This window comes from Amia ocellicauda, chromosome 3 (genome assembly GCF_036373705.1).
Source record: "Amia ocellicauda isolate fAmiCal2 chromosome 3, fAmiCal2.hap1, whole genome shotgun sequence".
NCBI classification, from domain to species: domain Eukaryota; kingdom Metazoa; phylum Chordata; class Actinopteri; order Amiiformes; family Amiidae; genus Amia; species Amia ocellicauda.
Window position 1 is genome coordinate 54,652 of NC_089852.1, and position 25,008 is coordinate 79,659.

Genomic DNA, 25,008 nt, shown 5'->3' on the forward strand with positions numbered 1-25,008 from the left:
CACCATGGTCTTCGCCACTGGAGACCGGTGCTTTCATTTCACCACCATTTTCACAACCGATTGACTACTGTATCATCAAAGGCTTCGACTGACATTGCGACACGTTGGATTAGGGAGGTTTCTGAATTAAACTTCTTTAAGATGATGTCTTATGCTTTGTCTGCATGCCTGACTGATCCATAAAGATGAATATGAATCAATATACCTTACACATGTGTGATTGAAAATAGAGAAAACCACCCAAGAACCGCTGAACACACAGGGCCACACTCCCATTTCTCATCGCTCATTGGAATATGGGAGGACGATTTCCCATCAACCCAACACAAGTTAATGACTAAAACAGACTTTTCCTGATAAAATTATTTATTGTGCATTTTGGCTAGAAGTAGTTTACTTTAATTTCAATTACAAGGGTGTGTAACACATCTGAGTTACTGTGCAGACTGAGACACAGAGGGTCCAGCTGTGTGTATGACTGAATACAAGTGGCAAGTATAGATCAATTTGCCACTGGAAGGAAATGGAAGGAGAAAAGTGGAAACAATCCAACAAACCAAACCAATTCCTGTGTACATGTGATGTCACATTTACAAAACTGGAACAATTCGTCACCGATTTGAAAAATGAGGGGAACGACACCCACCAACATCACCAAAGGAAACAAAAACACATAAAAAGACAAGACAGAAAAAATCTCAAAAGTACCCCACATTACACAGAGAAAACACGGGCTACTGAACATGCACGCTGAAGCAAAGCACTGGCTCTGGAGGGCTGCGGTGTCAGGATCCTCTGGTCCAGTGCTGCTCCACACGCACATGGTGCGCCGCTCAGACTTCACATCCACTCCGTCACTCATCGCACGCTCAGGAGCAGCCTGTCAGCACCGCAGACTCAACCAGCCGCTGCAAACAACCCCCAGCGCCTCGGCCTAAGCGGCCATTCAACAACGCACTGGAAACACACAAGGAGTCAATTAAGGCCAGCATACCCAGGCACAGCATGTCTGACTCGGTTTCTCTTTCGCTCTCTCACAAACAACTCATTCGCACTCTCTCAGGGTGGTTCTCAAAGGCACATCACGGTTTAATTCCACTCGCGCGCTCTCTCTCTCTCTCTCTCTCTCTCAGGACCACCACCCACACGGGGCAGCATTGTGTCCGTTCCGCATGCAAGTTCAGCTGGGATCTTTGGAAGGAAGGCGTGGCCCTCTGGAGGCCCTCAGGCAGCATTGCAGCGGCACGGCCACCCTCTCAGCCCGGGGTGCTGCTGGCCAGGGCCTCCCTCATCTTGTCGCGGGCGCGAGCGTAGCGCTGCACGATCTGCTTCACGTGCTCCTCCTCCTCACGCTGCAGGATGCGGAGGAAGTTTTGCAGCTCGGGCATCGTGAAGGCGTCCCACTGGGGGCGAGGGTGAGGGAGAGAGACAGGTATTACTACACTGTTACTGCAGTCACTTTTGTGGTTATCGCAGTTGCAATTACCTGCAGTGTAGTAAATATACCTTATTAAATATACCTATCATTGTTGTGTCTTACAGCACTTATTTTGTACCAGTTTGTGTTCCACCGTGTTCACAGCTTCAGCACTGCTCATGCTTATTCTAAAAGCGGAGTCGTTGACTATGTAACACGGTGGAGTGATGGGCTCAGCCCATGAAGGCTGTCGAATTGTGGAGGCAATATGACACGCACAGACAACCTGATCCGACTTACATTGACCTCGCCGGTCTCGTTCTCCTTCAGGACCAGGCTGAGGGCCTTCTCGCATGGCCCGGCGCACAGGCGCAGCTGCAGGGGCCGCTCCTCGTCCGACAGCTTGCGCAGGTACACTGCAGAGGGAGAGGGAGGGACATGAGCGACACAGAGCACAGCCAGCTGGGCCCAACACTTCAGCACAGGGGCTTTCCTGCCACAAACCCCAAAACTATAATTAACAAGTGATAAAAAACCTACACCAATGTAATTAAACACTGCACTGAAAACAGACCACAAACGAGTGGAGCTCTCAGAGGCTTCAAGGGGAAGCTTTGAGATTTAAACCCCACAAAATACTCTCCCAAGTCTTAGAAGGGATCTGTGTGCTTAGTGTGTGCAGCGGGGAAGGGTCTCTTGGGGAGTCTTGCGCAAAGGAAGGGCGGGATGATTTTTTTAAATTTTATTTTAAAAAGCAATCCTCCGTCCAGGGAACCCGCCCACCCTCTCAGCACAAGCCCTCTGTAGTGTCCCAGGTGCACTGGTATGAAGTGTGTGCAGCTGCAGCGCCTCACCCTGGTCGTGGCGCTCGATGCGCTCAAAGAGGGCGAATTTGCGCGGGTTGTCGACCACCGTGAACTTCTTGAGCAGTGCCTCGATGACCTCCCGCGCCTTGGTGCGAGAGCTGATGTGCAGGTGCTTGGCCGTGTCCTTGGGCAGGTAGAAGGAGGTGCGGCGTTTCACCCCCACTGTCCTGCGCCCATCCTGTCCCGCCGCCGCCGCCGCCTTGCGGGCCGGAGGCACCGACACAGGCCGCACCAGCTTGAACTGCACCTTGATGAAGCCAGTGTATGACCCATCTTTATTCTAAGGGAGAGGGGAAGGGAGCGTTGAGGTCAGGAATGCAGAAACCGCTGCACCAACTACCCAAAATAAGCGACTCCTACCACCTTCCCCTTCTGCTTCTCAGTAACGCATCTGCCCTCAGGTAACCCCAAGAACCTGGCTCACCAATCACCATACGCAGTTTGCCTTTGCCATTGCCTCTGGTCGTCTCTGACAATCTGTGTACACGCCAGTCTCTCTGCATCGACTCACCAGCGCCATGAAGAGGTTGCTGTCGATCTGTGCGTTGTACTCCTTCACCTTCTGCTCGATCTCGCTTGGGGACAGTTCCTGCTTTCCCCACTCGATCTGGTCATCCTATGGGACAGAAACAACAGCAGCATTAGCCTCCTGGCTGCGGCAGCTACAGATGACCTCATCGTGCCGTGACAGTGCAAATCCACAAGATGCCACCAGAGCCATGCGATTCAGTAGGCAGAAGAGTGGACTGTAAAAAAGAAGGCTGATCCAGTGAGTCAGCTTTCATTTCCCATCTTTCTCTCTTAATATTAATAGCTAGAAACACATTACCTCATTGAACCCAGTATAGCTATTCACTACATTTCCCTCCAAAAGCTCTCGTCGATTTCACTGCACACTAAACCATTTGGCCTCAATTAAGACCAACAAAAGGGCCTTCCTTTCAATTTCTAACTCACATACACATTAATCTAATTAAGTTCATTATACACTCAGAGCTTAATGGCAGCAGTAATGTATCCAGAATGCCCCCCGTGCAAGGCTCCCAGAAGCTCCCCCGATGCCCATGCACGAGGCTCTTGAAAGGGAGGGGGTGTTCCGAGTTCTCGACTCCTTATTAGCCGGATTCTGCACTTCTTCAGCAGATTCTCCTTGTGGAGCGCACATGCCCTCTGTGCTTGAAATAATAACCACATGGCTATAAATAATCTCCCAATGGATAGTTCAAGTTCCCACACCATAGCAATGCTCCAAATATAGCCATCAAGCTCAATACTTAGTTCACTTCTTTAATCCAGTAAAGCACTCTTGCTTTTCAAGCTTGCAGCTGTAACTCATGTTTAGGTTAACAGTATTGGCAAAATGTAGCAAGAAAGGGGAAACTGGCCCATGTAAAATAGCTAAAAAAATTTAAAGCATAAAAATGGGCACTTTTTATAGCGACTCTGTGCACAGATATCTTCGAGCAAACACTTGAGCTGGTGGAAATGGCCGTGTATGAAAGTCTTCACGTGTGAACAACAATGCGGTCCTGCACGATTCACGGAGCCCGCAGTGCAGTGTTAAAACCGAGGGCCTCTCGACTGAACTGGACCGTAGTTAAGCTTTGTAAAAAGACAAGGCATCTCATCCCAGGGACACAATGAACAGCTCTCCTCTGTGGTGTTGCCTCAGGGTAGGTTGTGCTTTGTATCCAAACACAAAACCATCACTGTCACACAGAAGAGCTGCCGTCTCCGCTTTCTATAACGACACAGATGCGCCGTGTCCTGAAGCAATAGAAACCATCTCGTGGCCGTCCGTCACAAGTATCGCATTAAAAGGAGCACATGTTTCTATACACAGTCACTTAATGGAACCTTAATTGGCATTCACCATTTTATTTTACTTTATTCCAGAACAAACCGATAAGGATGTCATAAGCCTCATAGAATATCCAGTGTCAATGACTAGGATCTGCCCATGGAAGAGTGAGAAATCATCTCATGTTTACATATAGCCAGTGGATGAGACACTGTTTTAAAGTTACACTGTTGGAATCGTAAGTTATTGTTTTATTGGACAAAAGGTGCATTTGCAGTGTTACCTTCATGAACATTAAACATCCAAAAGCTTTAAAATGCAAGTTTAAGAGTCCTGTGCTGTTTGCTATAAAGCACCCCTTCAATTCCAGGGGCCGGTTAGGGTTATTCATTTCAAAAGTCCAGACCCAGTAAACAGAGGCTGGTTGAGCTCTTATCTCTGCAAGGCAGTGCATCAGGGCAGGGTGCAGATGGGACCTTCCCTGGGGTCTGGACGCAAGTCTGGAGTAATCAAACACGGCACGCAGCCGTGTCTGCAGGGACATGCCACTATCACAAGAGCAGAGCGCCGCGTCTCTGGAGATTAACACATCTCTCCCTGGAAACGGCATTTCATTTTCTTATAGAATCACCGGGCTGCAACCACACTGACCGAGGCCCCAATTCAATGAGTGCCTTGGAGTTCCTTATTCGCTTCATTAATTCCCTTAACATGAAGGTGACACGCCACGCTGGCTCTCGATTCATCAACGCCTGCCGCCGCAAACAGCAATTCTGCCCAACCCCCCACCTGCCTTCTCCCCAGAGGAAGAAGCCGTTAATGTGACAAGCTCAAGACAGCGAGAGAGACTTGATGAAAATGTTATCATGAACTCAGAATAAACTCCCCAAATTCCAGCTTTTAGGATTGTTCAATGTGGAAAAATACAGATTACATCTCCATAACTTGAAAACCGCAGGACAATTATAACTCAAAACATAACTGAATACATTCAACTAGGTTTACAATAATGTCTTCTAGCACAATAAACCCATCCAAAAAAAATGAACTATTGAATGACACTAGTGTGCAGATAACCACAGGGCAACTGAAATGTGTGTCACAGGATTGAATTACTGCTCTAGATTGTATTACCATGTTTTTATTTATTTTCCAGAGTGATGTAAAAGTTACTGAGCATCCTTTTCATGTCCAATGAAACAATTGCAAGTTGCATTCTGCCAATTCCACAGGAAAGGCATTTGCAAAGGCAGACTGCAGCTAATTGTGGCCTCCAAATAAGACTGCGCTGGGGGGGACTGCACTGTGGATCTAAAGACTGTTACTGGGGAGAAGTGGGAGTGGGGAGGGGAACTGGAGCTCAATTAATACCCAGCACTGCTTTAATTACATTCATGGCAAAACCCATAAGAGTGCAAACCTGAATAGTCAAGTGAGCAAGCATGAGACCGAAAGTGACGCCCAGCCACAACCTGCACATCTGGACCTGGGCAGGCCCACCATAACGTTTCAAAGATAGATTCATTTGCAAACTGTGTCACTTAACCAAAACCCAAATATCTATATTGTGAATACATAAAAGAGTTGACTGAAGCAAAGACTGAACATAAGCAACACAGACTGCAGTCCTGCCCTGAACTCCAACATTCTAACGTTCTCAATGGAAGCAGGCCTAAACAGGATGAATATACAACCGCACTAAATCACGGCTCCGATCCCCTGATCAGGGGAAGGGGATCGCTTGATCTAGGCCAGATTGGGAGAGTAGAGAAATTACATTAAAAAAAAATAAGACCATTCTGCAGCTGGGTTGGCAGGCAGGGTTTTGTGAAAGCATGCAGGGACAGGGACAGGGACCTCAGAGGACCAGAGCGAGACAGTCAAGTATCTAGGATAAGGACCCAGAACCCTAGTGCCTGAGACAGGCCAAGTGTGGGGACCTCTTGGTGTCCATCAGCGAGGCACCCCGTCTCCAGCACAGCTGCTCCCTGCGATTTACAGCCCACCCCTGGGGTCCAGCCATTTACTGCTTGGCCTGTCATCAGCCTGGTCTTGCTGTTCCATATGTGTATAAATGCACGCACTGAGGGAGACGATGGGGGGGTAATAAGTGCACTTGGAAAGAGTTTGCTGCTGCAGTGCATTTAAACCATCGCATTAAAAAGACTGCACAATAACTGACCAAGCTCAGTTAAAATTGAGTTTTATACATTTCCAAATCAGCAGCTTCTACACACAATAAAGGGTCATTCCAGCATCAGGTCATGGCGTCACCCGGGAACTAACCCTGCCGACGACAATGGAGGCAGTAGTCGCACTGGGGATCACGAGGAAGCGCACGGAGGCTAATGATACCCTACATCAATGTCACAAGGAACTAACTTGTAGCATGCAAAAAAAATAAATGATTACCTTACAGCCAAAGGTTAAAAGCAATTGCATTAAAGCAGGGACTGGCTTTTCAGCCCGCAGAACTAGTTAATAATCAGCTGAGTGCACACAGCCCTAAATGAGGGGGAAGCCTGCGCGAGTGTGTGAAAGGTACGAGCGGATGGTAGCACCGAGAGGCCGGGCAACAGAGCGCTGGGGCCAAGGTCAGCTCTAGTGAAAGCCAGTCGACTTGAGTTTCTTTACGGCTGATGCATCAGCTGCAGCACTCAGGCGTTATTTTCAGAGGGTCCCGACCCAGGCAGCCAGCAGTGTCTTGGCGGGTTTTCAGGAATGTTTTCCCCCCGCAAGGCAGCTGGGAGAGCAACTGGAAACGGCACGCCAGGACTTCTGAGCCTCGCCCCTTCAGCTAAGCTTTCAGATTCCCCACAACTCACTGAACAAGTCTTAATTTACCAGCTACAGGGTCCCACTAAAGAGCAGTTTATTCTTAGCTGGCCAATCACAGGTGTAAAACTAAAGCCAGCTGTTGTTTAAGGAGTTTGTCTGATGTTGCGTACTTTAAATACATTGTCGGTCACTTCCATCCTCCAGCGATTACTAATGATTAGTGTTGTGTGAGAAGCGTCTATTCTGTTTTTCACTCATAGCTTGACTCAAACTAAGAGCAGACGCTGGCAGGCTTGTCAACACCCCCCACCACCACCAGTACCGCCCTCGTCCTATACATGGTCCCACGGCACCTCTGAACTTGCATCAGACTCCCTTCCTGTCCACATCACTGAACAAGCCAGCCCTATGATGTCAGTGTCACCCAATCAGACTCTATGTCTCTTTCTCAAGTGGGCGTAAACCAAAAACAAAGATATTCCCAGACTGTGCCAAGTCTGTGGTTACCTTTCGGACTGCATTCCATAGCGCTGTGTTCATACAGTATAATTACTCAGAGGCCTTTGTTCAGAAGAAAAGGGCCACAATGCTCACACTGTTTTACAAGAATTTATTGTGTAGGAGTCTCAGCTTTCAAAAGCACAGAAAGCAGTCTAATGGTTTTATTTCTTTCTCTTGAAAACTTAATCCTTTTGCTGCTGTATCACTCTACATCACTGGGAGCGAGGGAGGATTTCTGGAGTGTCAGTAGTCTCTCCAACCATAAGAGAAGAAAACTCCAATCTGCAGCTCAGGATAAACTACACCCAGACTTTGAGCTCACAAACCCATCCGGCATCTTATTAAACTGTTAACCTGAGATGGGTCTTTGGTCCACATGCGTCTTATTTTTCTCTGGAACAAATCAGTCCCACCCCTAACCCCTCTGAACTGAGAAGGAAACTCATTATAAACTGAGATGATCATAGTGGTATTTAACCCCAAGACCAATTTAGCAGTTTTTAAATCAATTTGTTTAACATGTAAATACCAGCCAAAAAAAGGAAGATGGCCAAAGTGTTGTATGTGATGTTTTTTTTTTTGTCATTTGGTATCTGCTACAATACAAACTTTGCAAATGAATCAAAGCCACAATCAAAACACATCAATTTCACAAAAATGTTTTTTCTTGCATAGTTTCGGCAAAATGCTTATATATCCCAAGTTAAAAATCTGTGTAAAACGTATTTCTAAACTAACATCTCTACAGGGAAGTCACATTAAAGTTTACAGTTTGATTCAGTCTTCAGAGGGCTCTGATGCACTGGGTGTCCCTGGACACACCTTAAAACTATATTCATGTTACTGCCATACTTCCTTGTTTTACACACTGTATTCCGTTTGTGATTCAGAACTCAGGACATTTTATAGAAAGGTTTACCACAGTATAGTCCCGAGGGCACGTGAATTGGGCGTTTACCATTTCAGTACGGATGTGCCCTCTGGAATCATTCTGGGCCGAGCTGCTGATGCGCTGTGGGGGCTGTCAGGCAGATCACACATCTCAGAGATTAAGCAGAAATTAAGAATGCCTACTCAGGTATAAAAACAAACAGAAAAAACAAATCCCCAGTGCCGAGTGAAAACTGTGCAGACACCACAGAAGCCTTCTGACCTCCTGCACCAGCTGTCCAGGTGTGCTTCAGCACTCTCCCCAGTCAGCACATTCACAGCCCCCGTGCTGTCCGTGTCTTATTACTGCGTCCCTGTGGACACGCAAGGCAGTCCTGGGAGGTGACTTCTGTACATGACCCTTCTCAGGCCCCGAGCTGTACCCCTCAATGCCCAGCCCACTCCCAGCTCCCAGCAGCCCGGTCTGGAGCTCCCACACTCAGGGTGGGTCTGCGGTTCCTTCCCCTGTCCCCCGCCCTGGCCCTTGGCCCTTGGCCCTGGCCCTTTCATATCCCCTTCACCAGAGCAACAGCAGCGCCTGAAGGAAGCCCAGATTTCCTGAGGAAAGGACAGGAAGAAGCAAACAAAAGGTGCTCTCTTCACACACTCGGTGGCTTCCCCAGGTCCCAAACCCAGTCTCATAAAAACCCACTACAGGACCCCACTGGATCCACTCAGACATCGCTGGCGTTACACTCCAGTGGAGGGTCCTTGCCATGGTTTCTATACAGAATCCTTATGCTTATTTTCACAGGAGAGCACAAACAGTCCCAGAAGGGGGATTTCAGCTGAATAAAAGCACCCATAAAAGTAATTTTTATAGTTTATTTTTACACATGAAAGCATCCGTCGCTGTTGCCAAGGCTTGTCCTACAAGCAAGTGTGCCATTACCCTGCAACTCAATCACCTCAAATCACCTGAAACTCTTTCACTGTAAAACTCAAAGCTGGGCTACTAATAAAAAACAACTGTTCATTAGACACTGCTCCACCCCCCACCTCTGTCCCCCCAGGAATTTAAACTGAATTGGACTTTATTAAAACCCTAGCCTTTTATTGGGCAGTAAATACACACGTATTAAATTTAAAATTGACATTTTAACTTCGGTGACTCAAAGTGACCAAAAAAAAAAACCTACACAAAAAAAAAAGCTTTTTCCTGAAACTGTAAAAATAAACAGGGGAAGAACACCAGGAGGTGGATGTTTGGTAAATGTAGCAGAATAGAAAATAGCATCTCTGGAAGTTGTGGGTTGACTGCAAGATGTACTCAATCACATCATGTCTAGACCTCGAAATCAAACCGGTTCTAAAGAATACAAAAACAACAAGCCTCAAATACAAATAAACCAGTTTGGGGAACAAAGCACAGGTCTGCAACCAAAACAAAAGCAAAGCAGCTTTCATTGTTGGTATTTTATAAGAAATGAGAATGACAGTTAAATGAAAGCTACAGAAAGCTGCAGGCACAAGCTCCCAATATGGCTCATTGGGCAAAGCAGCTTTTAAGAGCTTTTATGGGGGTTTCTTTATGTACATGTCTGTGAGTGAGTTCAAAATTAACAACAAAGCAAAATCACAGTGTAATTTGAATAGTAGTAAATACCATACAATGCGTTTTCTAGAAGCTTATTCACAAAAAAATGCTACAGAAAAAAACTTTAAAGATCACCGATTGCTTTCCTCTTCAGGAGAATGGTGCAACTGACACTTTGGCAAAGCCACCAAAGTCTCTCTCATCCAAGAGTACCAAGAGACAGATCTGTCCGGGAAACTGTAAACGGAGAACAAAAGGCCTGGCAGCTCTTGGACATTGAAATAGGAAGAGACACACACAGGTGTGCAAAGCAGCTCAAATTCACAGCACAGCTTCCTGAAGGAAAGAGGCTGGAGGAAACACATTGATGTGCCTACAAAACAGAGCTGGGGCAGGCTGTGCCTGCTGGCTGCTGATTAATACACAACGATTAAATAATAACATCATGTAGTCTACAACTTAGCAAGTCCCCCAGGGCCAAGCAGCCTCCGCCATCAAGCAGGGCGAGTCTGAAAGCAATTGCACTTTTCAGGACAATAAACATGTCGGCAGATCAATAGCCAACCAGAAGAGCGAAATATCTTCATTAACATGCAGGGTGAAGCTATAAGCACCTCACAGCAGAGCATTATAGAACTAAAGCTTTTAAGTTGATTCTCCAACAAACAAATAGATCTTCTATCTGTTACTTGTGTAAACTTTCAGATCATGTTTTTGTAACCAAAATGAGCTTTAAAATTATCACAAAAGTAAAATAAACATTAGTGCAGTAAACAGGGGATGGGTCTTCTGAATGTAAACACATACTTGAATGTTTAAGGTCTATTTTATTTAATGTATTTTGCCAATTTGCTCTGCTCTTATCCTGCTAATCACTGCTATTTCTTCTTAACTGAAACAGCCTTGTGAAGATATTAAGTTAATTGGAACACTGAATACTAGGGAGACAAAATCATACACGTTTAACAGACTTAAGTATAGAAAATGTGCAAAAATTTGCCTAACTAAATAATTGCACACTGTCTGTGAGGAATGCTGCTACGCCCGGAGGAGGATTTGCTCTAAAATATGTGGCGACAGATCACAACTTGTGTCTCGTTTAAATTGTGCAATACACACCCAGCCTTAGTCTTTGGTTACCGACGGGCCACATAATCCCACATAGAAGAGATGTCTTGCATCCTCGTCTGTCATCACGTCCTCGAAATCGGAAGTACAGTAATGGATAAGAGCGACTGCCTGGAGGGCAGCAAGACCCGCGGCCTTCACTGAGGTACCAAATGTAATACAGTAATAGGTTTATCTCCTCCCTAATGAAGGAGATCCTATCCCCCCGAGATTTGCCCCAGACGTCCCTAGAATAATTTGTCACGGGGTCCTTGAAATGACTGGCACAATGAAGGCTACTCATCTCACCAATTAACACAAATGCACTCACTCTCTCCAAAATGCACCCCCCACGCAATGAATTAAAGTGTAGGCGCTGAAAACACAATCTGTATTGCCCAGTCTAGACTGACTGATAATGATATTGCTGTTTGTTATGCAGCTGTCTGTGTTGATAAAATGTGGGGTAAAGAGCGAGTTTCCTCTTCAGGCCCAACCTCATAATTAACAATCTGTCTGACAGGCTGTACACGTTAATGCACAATGTAACCTAAACTAAAATGAAAACCTACCAAACCTCACCACTTACACACATAATACATACATGTGGCAGTGCACATATCTTGAGAACATCAGCTGTGTACAAAAGTGCAATAATGTATGTAGGCTGTAAAAACTAATAAGGAGAAAGACCAAAATAAACAAGATAAAAGCTTAAATATTTACTATACATGTGACACCACTATACAGAATACAATCCTCAATGCAACTGTGCAACATGGACCCCTTCCAACTGGGACATGCCAACATCCCACTGGGGATCGCAGATCGAGTGCAATAATGGATACGGGCGTCTGCCAGGAAATAAAAAAAATAAAAATAAAATAATAAAAAACAAACCGGCTAAACATTAACTTCATTATATAATCAAGCAATTATGACTTAATCACTGAGTCAACACCGGTGGCATTGTGCTTATTTGTGCTGCCACAGTATGGAAACACATTTACAAGAGTCAAATCTTGATGTATTCCAGTACGAATCTGGTGAGTTTAAAACATGAGATTTGATAATCAAAAACAATGACAAAGCAATGACTGCACTTTACCGGACACCACAAACATGCATCCCGTTTCCTGCATTAGCCCCCGGGAGCAGCCCCTCCCCACGCGTGTCGCGCCCCGCAGAGGCTGCGGGTGAATCACGCAACGCGTCCGGCAATGAAGGCGCCTGGGAAATACTTTTACTGCCGACTGATCCGGCCCGACCGGCTCGCGTTCACGGTTTCGCGACGTGTACGGTTTCACCCGCAGCTGTGCGGTGATCCTGTATAAACCACTGCCGAGACGCCAGCAACACCACCCTCCCACCCCGACAGCAGTAACGCGGGTTCAGTTTCACAAGAACCACGACTCTCTGTTTACGGGCCGACCGGACAGGCAAATCCGGCGAGACCAAACGCGCCGTCTCCCCGCAGGGCCGCTCACTTCCAGCGCGAGTAACTCGAGCGGCTTCGCCGTGAACAGAAGCCCCACCGCGGTGAAGTTACCCGGAATAAAGCAGCCCGAGAAAGGGCGTGTCTTACGCGGCTCGGCCCCTTGTCTGGCCGGGGCTTGCGGATGAAGGACGTGCGGGCCGTGAAGTACTGCTCCAGCTCCGGGTCCGAGTCCTCCTGGCTGCAGTAGCCGCTGCTGGTCGTGCTGCCCCAGGTCATCTCAAAGGAGTTGTGGGCCGCGCCGTGCTCCTCGCCGCCGCTCATCGCTGCTCTGTGCCCGCCTCGCCTCGCAGCCGGGACCTCGGTGCGCTCGGTGGCTCTAACTGGACTGTAACTCTGTCGCACTTTAAAACCAGCGGACGTGTGAACTTTTCAAACCGAGCTGAGGTCCGTCCGCCGCGTCTCTGCCTCGCCGCCGCCCGGCTCCCAGCGCTCCTCCCGGCCGTTAGCTTTGGAAAGTACACAGCCGCCCAGAGCGCCGCCTGATTGGCTGGAGAAGGAAACCCGACTCCCGAATGACGTCACCGCACCCCCTCTTCCTGTCCCGCGAAGGAACCGGACCGCCGAGTGGCACTTAACCCCTTCAGCGCCGTGCCGACAACCCACAACACAAACCACACGCAACACAAACCCACACACAAACCCCACACGCAACACAAACCCACACACAGCACAAACCCCACACACAACACAAACCCACACACAGCACAAACCCCCCACACAACACAAACCCCCCACACAACACAAACCCACACACAACACAAACCCCACACGCAACACAAACCCACACACAGCACAAACCCCACACACAACACAAACCCACACACAGCACAAACCCCCCACACAACACAAACCCCCCACACAACACAAACCCACACACAACACAAAACCACACACACAACACAAACCCACACACAACACAAACCCACACACAGCACAAACCCACACACAACACAAAACCCCCACACAGCACAAAACCCCCACACAACACAAACCCACACACAACACAAACCCACACACAGCACAAAACCCCCACACAACACAAACCCACACACAGCACAAACCCACACACAACCCAAAACCCCCACACAACCCAAAACTCACACACAACACAAACCCACACACAACACAAACCCCCCACAAAACCCCCACACAACACAAACCCACACACAGCACAAACCCCCCACAAAACACAAACCCACACACAGCACAAACCCCACACGCAACACAAACCCCACACGCAACACAAACCCCCACACAGCACAAACCCACACACAGCACAAACCCCACACGCAACACAAACCCCACACGCAACACAAACCCACACACAGCACAAACCCACACACAGCACAAACCCCATACGCAACACAAACCCACACACAGCACAAACCCACACACAGCACAAACCCCACACGCAACACAAACCCCATACGCAACACAAACCCACACACAGCACAAACCCACACACAACACACAAGTAGCCGGAGCATCTTTAGAAACCTGCTGAGTAGAATCCTCATTTAGGAGGAGCATGACAACTCAGATAATGAATGAATGCTCATTAATATGATCTCCTTTCCTTGTCTTGTTCTTCTTAGCAGTAGCAGTAATAGTAGTTGTTGTAGAAGTAGTATCATAGTAATAATTGCCCAATGTGAACAATTGTACAGGAACAACAAATAAAACAAAACTAAACCTTAATTGTATGCAAAGAGAACCTGACAAACAGGAGACAGTGGCAAGAACGGTACTGCAGGGATGTGTATTGGATCATCAATGGCATCGGTTCTATCTTATCAGCTGCACTGTGTGATTGATAGCATTCCTATACTGTCATGCAAAACAAAGACGGCAAACTTTCAATAGGGAATCCATTGAGTGCATACAACTGCCAAGCTGTCAACTACAGTGCAACAATGCAACTGCAAAGCAATATAAAGATGTCTTTATATTCGTACAGCTCAAATGAAAAACAGAAATATGAAATCTGTAATCGCACATCCTAAAGGACAGGAATCTCACAGCCCAAGGGACACCTCCTGCGTGTCCTTCCTCTCCTGATGCAGAGAGATGTATTGCACCAATGTGAAGGAAGAGATACAATATTAAAATGTTCATCTTAATGTTCACATTTTGCTAATTAATCCATACAATACAGTACTGTCTCCAGTAATGGATCAAGCAGGGACAGTGATGGAGCTACACTCTCTTTTTCATGCCTTTGGGAAGAAGCTCTTGTGGATTTATAAATAGGGGACCATTAATATTTTTCATTATTTTTAAAATTATACAGAGAGAAACGAAACACAGAATTCATTCAGTATTCTTGTATTCATGAAATAGCAGCCTGTAGCTTAACACAGACAATGTCATCCCTGCTCTAAACCGCACCGTTATGTGTTACCAATCACTGGGGTCTTTATTGTTAATACATCAGTTGGACCAGTAAATGACTATTCATTGCAATGTTTTATAACAGACGTGATTGATTGTGTGTTTTTCATCCGCAGTTCCAGGCGATAATTCATTGCATCTTTCTTTTCTGTAGAGGTATTTATGAAGTTAACTAACTTCTTGCATGACTTAATTTAGCTTCTATATTTAGAGTGCGACCCGAAGGCGCTGACAGGAGATGCAAACACACCGTTCAGTACAGAAATATCTGATTCTCACAGAGCAAAGCGGACTACAATACAGACTTCGGTGACTGAAATGGGTTCACGATGAACACAATGTCTTTAGTCTAAAAAGAGACTGGTGTACATGGTGACATTAATAACAACTTAAAAAAAACTCACTTGTTCCAGTAATCAGAAAGTCTGAGGTGTAAGACTGTGAAAGTCAATTACACACCATTATCATCCCTTCATTTTAGACTTAACGGTTCAGGAAAGAAATGTTTAAAAAATCATTCTATGACACAGCCTGGCAATATGAAGGTGTTGTCATGCACTGAGCACCACAGCTCAGTATTGGAACTGGTATGTTATATATTGTTATCATTCAGAAGGAGGACGAACGATGAGGTCAGACCCCTGGAGTAAACAGTGAGCCGGGGAGGCCGGCTTCATTGCCACAACAGCCTCGGCTCCGCAACAACATTGCTGCCATTAACCCCAAAAACAAACAACAAGCCTTCTTTCTTTCGCTTCCTTTCCTTTTTGTTTTTGAACAGAATATCCCCAGACAGACAGGAGTGAAAAAACACGGTGGGCAATACAGAGATGATGAAAGCTTTAACATCTGCCCATCCTTTTAACAGACTGGCATGCAGACTTTTAACCCTGCGAACCCCAGGAAAGCACGCCTTGGTGCAGTGATGGTGAGACAGCGTCCCCACAAGGCCGGGGTCAGTCGCCTGCTGTATTCTTCCACTCATAGGGCACACTACACTTCTCTGGCTCTATCTGGGGAACGAGCAAACAGTCCTCTTTTTCATCAGATGTTTGGTCTTGAACAGTCACACATGTATTTGGCGCCCAACGATGAGGGCCCGTGCTGGCAGGGAGGGCCGATGGACTCAGAGCGTCTTCTCGTGCTGCTGTTGAAGAGAGATGCAGCCCGGCCCGCTCCAGTTTCATCACCCTGGCAAGACGTGCCCCAGCTCAGAGGGTCTCCTACAACGACTGACGCCGCTGTCCCGGCCGCTGACCCCCGCACCCCCGCCCCCCCGCCCGCGTTGGTCACGTTGCCACGGGAACTTCATTACAAGCCAGCACCTCTCTGTTGCTAGGTTACCCCCCCAGGACCGCCGTGGGGACGGAGACCGGGCCAGGCCGAGGCAGCACACACTGTGGGTGTACAGATGGTAACCACTTCCCCGAGCCCTTAACCCTGATCCCAAGAGGCAATCAAGGGTCACAGAGGCACCTTCATCAACACACAACGGTCAGACCGCCTGTCACACACAGTCACTGCACACTGGCACAAGATCTCATCGGCCACGCGAATGAGTCTAACACCTTCCATTTCCTGTACTGGTTCTGACTGGGCTGATTCATTGCCTTGTAGGCCATGCTAGTCCCTGACAGGCCCACAGCAGTCTTTTAAAATGAGGGTTTCACAGAGCTGCCAGAGAATTTCTGAAGTACGACATAAAGACAATGATGAATGGTACGCTTTTAAATAGAGGGCAACCTACTGCGGGTGAAATGACAACAAACGCATAGCACGCAAATTAACGCGCTTTTAGACCCAGCAGAGGAAATATCTTTATTCTGGGAGTGTGCTGAAGCATGAAGCTTTCTGTTCCCTCTTTTGGCAGGTTCAATATTATAATGATCAGTCTGTGTAAATTGCTAGGGCCACTGTTCTATAAAAACAATTCAAAATACACAGCAGGATCAAAAATGCTCTCCATCCCACCGATGTGTTCTTAAATTATGTGTTTTTTCCTGCACTACATGTGACTCACATACATAATTGAGATTAATCGTATTTCCTCATCCAGGGAGCTCTGGACAAATAACGAAAGTAGGTCAGCATTTAGTTGTAGCGCCCTGGTGGTGTTCTAGTTCTACTGTCCTATAAAAATTAATAAGGGTTAAATGAATGATCAATGAAATTAAAGGGTATTAATTGCCCTGACAGACGTTTCAGTGGGCGCAGCACCAGTGCGGAGAGGATGACGGGCTGACAGGAGGGCAGGCTGGCACACAAGCGGACACACAGATGCTGTGGTCTGCAGTCCGCTGGGCGGGACACCAGCAAATCCACAGCAGCAGGTTTCACAGACGGGAGATTATAATTATTTTATTTAGATCTTATAATTGTATTTATTTTCTCTTTAAAAGCATTTTGCGTTAGAAATCATGCTTTGGTTCACTGTCTATTATATTTGCAACCTTAAGCACAGAAGGAGGTGGTTTTTCGTCCTCAGGGCAGTGACTGAGACTCGCTTTCAGTTTTTCAGTAGAATATAGTACAGTACATAGTGTGGCTCTTTCTAGGTAACCTCACCTGTCCAAGCCTTCATTTCATCCCAATGCTCAACTTAGCCAGAGTAGGGCTTGCCCAGAGCACTGCAGTCACCACACAGCTCTGAACTAGCACTCGTGATCTGTATTGTTCAGTTTCCAGCAGGCCGTGCCGTTGTGTCTGGAGCAGCTGCTCACTCTTTGATCTCGTGACATTCTCCCTGGTTTCTGTGTTTTTAGCTCACTGCCTCAAACGTCCCAGTCTTGACAGTGAAGCCGTATTCTTGTTTTGCTAGAAATAAACTTCTGAATTCAGTGTTTTTTTTCCACTTCTGTTTTTTGTGTTGTTGACATGTGTTCTGAATCTCTACCTCATTGTAATGAACAGAGCAAGACCCGGTGGGGGGTAATCAGTCATCGCAGAGCGGCCCGCTATGCTAATGCACAAACGCCACGTATGCCATATAAATCATTGGTTTCATCAAGATATGGAGCCCTGAGTGGAGCTGTTTATGCCTGTGAAGCGTCTGATAATGTTTTAAACATCAGACAGCAGATGTGGCAATCAGCTATAGACAAGCTGCACATGCATTTATATGTATATTATTTGTTGTGTGTGTGGGGGGGTGACACAACAAAAGAAGGTGGGATTCCTTGATTTATCAATACAGTGGGTCTAGCTCAGACAAAGGAAGTTTGTTCAGTTTAATAAAACTGGATTCATCAGTGTGGGGTTTTGGCAAAACACGCCATCATCTCCCTGTCCCCCAACACACACACACACAAACACACACTACAGAAACGGAGCGATTCTCTGTAACTTGAGAGCAATGCAGGAAGCCTGGCGCACAATGAGACTGGAGGGTACCCCGGAGTGAAGATATTTACAAGAACTACATGATGTTCCACACGGTACACAAGAGTGTGTGGGGAGGAACAATAGCTGCGCAAATTAAACAGAAACGATGATCCCTTAGTGGCGCCACAGATGCTAACCTATGGCCAGAACTGTTGGATGACATGTACATTGAAGTGCCAGTGTGTGACCACGGCTATTGTACTGCTGCAGTGTTGCTATAGCAGATAATCTGAAAACGTCTCCTTTCCAGAGAGAAGGCAGGAAGTGGCATGTCAGCGTCAGTATGAACTGACAGACAACATCTCATTTGCATCCCCTCAGGGAACACGGACAGAACCGCGGCCAGCTCCATTTTCAACAACAACAACACAAAGCAATGAAAGGAATCATGGGATTGAAATCAAGGTCTGTTTTTTTGTTGATTTTCTTTTCCTTTCTTGATTGGTTTGGTGTTTGGTTTGGTTTTAGAGACTGCTTCGATGCTGCCAATTTAAATAAAACAACTGACCTTCTATAGAAATCAAGCTGAGGCCCCAAATAAAAATAGGTCATCACCAAAGAAGCACACCGATGAATGAGGGAGAAAGAACCACCGAGAGAATGAAAATGAAAACCCACAGCTCCGGACAAAGCCAGACCTGTACTGAAAGCCTCTGTTAGTGAATGAACAGTCTGCTCAGTGTCTCTTACCACATTGGTGTCTGTCTCTATGGGGTCCTCTGAGATGTCCGACAAGTCGGAAAAGTGGCTTCGTTTTGAGCTGCAGTCTAACTGGATGAGTGCTCTGCAGCGATAGTGACACGTGAACCTGCAGTCTGTAACAAAGAAGAAAGTGTTAAAAGAGTTTATTAAAAAAATCAGTTCAAAAAATCATGTTAAATATGAAAACTGCAAATAATTTTCAGGTTTTATGTAACCAGTAAAACAGACAAGATGGCTCTGCAAGCTGCGTGGAGGAGCTAAGACACTAGAGGAGTTTCTGTATGTGATGTATTTTTGAAACAGTTAAAATGGAAAGCCCTGAAACAGCTGCAGGACAGAGTAAGACTGACATTGTTACATTGTTAACATTGTTACTGATGGTCTAACAGGTTTACTATCTGTTTACCAGATTTTTCCGTTTAGTGTCACAGCCCTTAATCTCAACATTAATCAACACAGAACACACCTCCACCCTCCAAATGGAGGCAAAAGCTGATGTCATCAAAAACAAAATGAATCATGCATGAATTGCAACACTTTGTTCTGAAGTTGTAGTGTACTGTATATTTACAGGGCCTCCCAAACACGCTCGTAACATCGGGGGGTAAAGAGATATGAGAATGATGGACCCGGGACTTAGTCCAACTCTGCTAATCACTGCGTAACAGTCTGTAAAGTGCTGAGCGAATATGCACAGAACTGCAGCCAGTGGGATGATGCACCCTGCAGATAAAGAGGCCCCATTGTTCAGCACTGGGCACAGTGTGAGTGAGGGGCACTGTTCACAGGGTGCAGCCCCCTCAGGTCAGGGCAGCCTAATCCCTCCATAGACAGGGTCTGTTCCACAAAGCCCCCCAACCTCCCTCCTCCCAACAGGATGTGCGCTCCTTGCGGGTCTGTCTCCGGGGGAAGGGGGCTCTATATTAGCACACAGCCGTGAAATTGCAGAAGCATTACATCAGCGCATGGCGGCCACAGACAGCGTCACATGGACACCAGCTGAGAGGAGAGCCGGAGGTTTCTGCTTCTGAAAATCAAGTAATTCAGACACAAACAGCACCCAGAGAGGGAAGACTTCAGCCATCAGCCTATGATTACGATTATGATTATTATAATTTGCCAGAGATCTTTACTCAACAGCCAACCTGCCTGCCAACTGTACAGGGAACTGAACAAAGTAACAGCAGTAACAAACATGGCAACTTTCAGCAACTACAGCCAGGAAGGTTGTGGTTAAAATACAATCTGCTTTACAGGAAACAAAGATTCACAGCCCAGTTCTACAAAAAGTCCCGTTCTGGGAAGGGCAGTAGAAAAGAACAAGAACTATGAGCCGATATGACTCAGGACACACCTTGGTTTGTGAGACAGAGTGGAGGGCATGCCCAAGGGACAAGGGGAATGACATCACCAGGTCGGTTATACAAGAGCCCTGTTATACCTGTGAGACACTGTTGCAAAGGGACTTTTATCCGAGTTGCTCAATGGAAAGGCAAAGTGCGCAGCACTGAACTGTCCCAGGTTATGAAAAAAGCACAGCAGCTTCAGCCAAATAAAGGACAGGAGCGAAGCACCACCGATGCTATGATATTGTAAAAAAAAGAAACAGGATGACCAGCAAGAAGAAATGAGACACACAGATCCTCAGCACTTCGCTCTGGCTGACTATGAGAGAAGCTCAGCTCGGGCTCTCTGAGTCACAGGGACTCGGTGTGTTTAATTGTTTCTGCAACTGTGGTATACAGACGGGTGACAAATTAAAGGAAAAAACAACATAAAGTGTCACCAGAACAGCTCCAATGCTCTTGGCACAGATTCTACGAGTCTCTGGACTCTACTGGAGGGATGAACAGAATTCTTCCAAAAGATATTCCCTCATTTGGGGTTTTGATGATGGTGGTGGAGAGCGCTGTCTAACATGTCGGTCCACAGTCTCCCATAAGTGTTCAACTGGGTTGAGATCTGGTGACTGTGAAGGCCATAGCATATGAGTCACATCATTTTCACACTCATCACATCATTCAGTGACCCTCATGCCCTGTGGATGGACCACTTCCATCAGGAGAGAAATGTCTCAGCATAGGATAAAGGTGATCACTCAGAATCTGTCATGATTTGCAGTGACCATTCCCTCTAAGGGGACAAGTGGACCCAAACCATGCTAGGAAAATGCCCCCCACAGTATAACAGAGCCTCCGGACCCCCTCACTGTAGGGGTCCAGCAGTCAGGCCTGTCCCGTTCTCTTGGTGTCCCACACATGCACTCGCCTGATATGGTGAAGGATGTCTCATCTGACCAGATAACTTTTCTCCACATCTCTGTAGACCAGTGCCTATGGTTTGTGCACCACTGAACTCTCAGATGCGCATTTGTCTTTGTAATGAGGGGTTTCTGCACTGCAGCCCTGCTATAATATCCCTCTCTGTGTCCTTCTCAACGGACTGTTCTTGCTGACACAGTCTGATCACGTCCTGCATTGACATTCTCAGTCACCTGGGAAAGAGTGGCTCTTCTGTTTTTCCTTACATTACACGCTCATCGAATGTGCGCTTTCCACCACAATCTCCAACCCTATTGACTGCTGTCTTTAACATAGATCTCAATGCAGATGCCACTTTAGTCACTGTTCCTATTGAAACACAAGCCAGTTGAGCATCTGTAACTGAAGCTCCTGCCATTCGTGCCCCAATAATGACCCCTCTTTCAAAGATCCTTTTCTCTTGCCATCTGGATCCAAAATCAAGATCAATTGGGCCTGCTCAGCATTTGTATACATGCCACAGAGCATGATAGGATGTTAATTGCTTAATGGTATCATGCAGTACACCTGTTTGGAGGCATGGACTCCACTAGACCTCTGAAGGTGTGCTGTGGTATCTGGCACCAAGACGTTAGCAGCAGATCCTTTAAGTCCTGTAAGTTGCGAGGTGGGGCCTCCATGGATCGGACTTGTTTGTCCAGCTCATCCCACAGATGCTCGATTGGATTGAGATCTGGGGAATTTGGAGGCCAAGTCAACACCTTGAACTCGTGATTCATCAGACCAGGCCACCTTCTTCCATTGCTCCGTGGTCCAGTTCTGATGCTCACGTGCCCATTGTAGGCGCTTTCGGCAGTGGACAGGGGTCAGCATGGGCACCCTGACTGGTCTGCGGCTACGCAGCCCCATACGCAACAAACTGCGATGCACTGTGTGTTCTGACACCTTTCTATCAGAACCAGCATTCACTTTTTCAGCAACGTGAGCTACAGTAGCTCGTCTGTTGGATCGGACCACACGGGCCAGCCTTCGCTCCACACATGCATCAATGAGCCTTGGCCGCCCATGACCCTGTCGCCGGTTCACCGCTTTTCCTTCCTTGGACACTTTTGACAGGTCCTGACCAGTGCAGACCGGGAACACCCCACAAGAGCTGCAGTTTTGGAGATGCTCTGACCCAGTCGTCTAGCCATCACAATCTGGCCCTTGTCAAAGTCGGTGAGATCCTTACGCTTGTCCATTTTTCCTGCTTCTAACACATCAACTTTGAGGACAAAATGTTCACTTGCTGCCTAATATATCCCACCCACTGACAGGTGTCATGATAACGAGATTATCAGTGTTATTCACTTCACCTGTCAGTGCTCATAATGTCATGGCTGATCGGTGTATATATACATTATTATTGTATTTGTGGGGGGTGTAGTCTCATTCGCTAAACTCGAAGTTGTTATCTACAACATGGAAAGGAACGTGGGTTTAAAAACAAAAGTTTACTGGCAGACACATGGAGAAAAAAAGAGCAAAATGCAAATGAGAGAGAAAACCAAAAGAGCCAGACATGAAGTAAAGAGTTTTGCAGAGACTGAAGATACACCAGCACTGCACGGCAGGGAAAGCACCATTTTGCAAACAGAACCACTTTGTCAAAGGTGTGTTTCCTGGGGATGTATGTGCACCCAGTACCTCAGGTAATTTGAGTCAAATGCGTGACTAAGTGTGGACTCAATAAAGAGCAACTCTGCAGGACTTTTGTAAAGGCTACTGCACTAAATTAAATGTTAACCTGTCAGAAAACTGTAGGAAGCATCTGTAGGAGTCTGTGTCAATGATCTTTCACCCAAGACCTCGAATGAAAAGCAGCTCAAAGCTTGCACTGCCATCTAGTGGTAGTGTCACGTCATGACTGGACAAAAATAAAACAACCATCTGGCTTGCGCTGTGCACAATATATATATTTTTATATTGTGTCCTCTTTATAAGATCAGTGTATATTTATTTAAACAGCAAATTCAACACAAGAACAGCAACACTTTTTCAATATGACTGTAAGGGGAATCCCTGCTGGTGTGATTCACTTAAAATGCCACAAGAAGAGAGAAGAGAGACCCAGGAGTTTCCGTTGATCACAGCAGTGACATATTTTATATATACTGACTGAGGGCATCACTGCCACTCAGAACTAAAGGGGAAATGCAAGTTCAACAGCCATGTTCGGCAAGAAGCCAGAAGTCAGAATTTGAACACCCAACACATGTTTGTATTAGTGGAACAGAACTGAAAATGGCAAGATGAGTAAATACAGAGGCGAGCTCCAGGCAACACTGCACTTCGCTGAAACAGGAGCCTGAGCGAGTGAGAACTGTCTTGCACGGCATACAATTGTGGCATCCAGACCATAGGAATTACTAATTCACAATGACCTGTCTTTTAATTAGTAAGAATTTGAAATGTTCAAACAGAAATGGAAAACTAAACAATACATATAGATTGAGACCAGCAGAAATGTGTAGGGCAGGCCAGGGCACCATCCAGCAGGGCATTGACAATGACTGATTTATAAATATATAAATACACACACACACACACACCTGTCTTTCTACATCTGCGTGGCTTTAAATTTCTCTAACAGTGGAGTAAAAGCGATCGTGGTTTGTTACTGAGTCCCAGCTCTCTTCAGTCAGACTAAAGAGTATAGGCAACACTTTCTGCTGTAGCGAGAGAGACCTCCGCTTCTCATCTCTTCCTCGAACACCTCTCCTCTTCTCTCAACACCCGAATATCTGAAACCACATCCACCCCCACTGTCACAGCCTCACCCTAGCCTCCCTCACTCAGTGCTCTTGCTCTAACATGCTAATACACACACACAGACACACACACGCACACACACAGACACACACATGCAGACACACACACACGCAGACACACACACAAACACAGACACACAGACGCGCACACACACACACACATTACACATTCAGATCCATTAAACAACCCTTCAGAAAATGTCACAGCAGCTCCTAATGAACGGTTTGTCCGTATCAGTTTAATGACATACAGTCCCTCATGTTACTGTTTCGAATCATCGTTCACCTCACAGTGACATTGTGCGTCTCAGTAATCACAAAGAAAATGACAACAGCAAAAAACAGGAGACAGTGCTGTGGGTAAGTCTCTGGGGATTCTTTCCAAGAACAGCTCTGTGCAAAAAACGGAAACAACATGCAAACGGTGCAGGTGTGCAGTCTGTAACCCACACTGCGGCCCATCGTGCCCCGACTGCCTGCAGGCTCTGAGAAATCTGAAATCTGAGGGTGGAGATTATCTGAGCATAGGGCTTTGAAACCCTCCAGCCCCCCCGTTCTTTCTTCTGTCCTCCTCTGAAATGCCATGACTCCCCCCCCGGGATTCGGGCCATCCAGCCTCCACACAGAGCCAGCACTGTCTCTATGCAAATGAGGCCCACAGAAACCTGTGCGACCCAGAATCCCCAGAGTCCAGTCCCACAGGTGCACTATGGGTTTGGATCACACAATAGCTGCGAAACACATTCAGGCTGAAACTTAACGCTTGAATCACAGTGCAGACATTGCTCACAATGCGCAAACCTAAACCCTCTGCCAGAGAGCTTCCCCGTCAGGAATTACTGTATTTTTCTCCTGCTTCCAGCTAGTAATATTTCCAGAAAGGAATTACCAGAGCGCACAATTTTAATCTGCTTAACTGTGGATTTATAGTCGAGTTCAGAATATGCACCACCTGTCTGTTTATAATGCGCCCGAACACACGGACCATCATAACAACAATTCAATAATACACAATCATAAGAATGAAT

The 25,008-nt window shown here is 46.6% G+C and overlaps 1 protein-coding gene across 3 annotated transcripts in view; it reads right to left on the reverse strand.

Moving 5' to 3' along the window:
* Positions 1-348: 348 nt before the first annotated feature.
* The window catches only part of rassf1 (Ras association domain family member 1), a 34,686-nt gene continuing 10,026 nt past the window's right edge, over positions 349-25,008 (reverse strand). The window contains exons 3-7 of one of the 3 annotated variants that reach the window (XM_066697524.1): positions 18,898-19,022; positions 2,795-2,899; positions 2,272-2,563; positions 1,718-1,833; positions 349-1,403 (exon numbers count right to left, since the gene is read on the reverse strand). In XM_066697524.1, coding sequence (XP_066553621.1) covers positions 1,257-1,403; positions 1,718-1,833; positions 2,272-2,563; positions 2,795-2,899; positions 18,898-19,022 — 785 coding nt within the window. In that variant the 3' untranslated portion in view covers positions 349-1,256. Of the gene's footprint in view, positions 1,404-1,717; positions 1,834-2,271; positions 2,564-2,794; positions 2,900-12,486; positions 12,897-18,897; positions 19,023-25,008 lie in introns of those variants that run through there. The other 2 variants (XM_066697525.1, XM_066697526.1) reach the window with 2 other exon arrangements.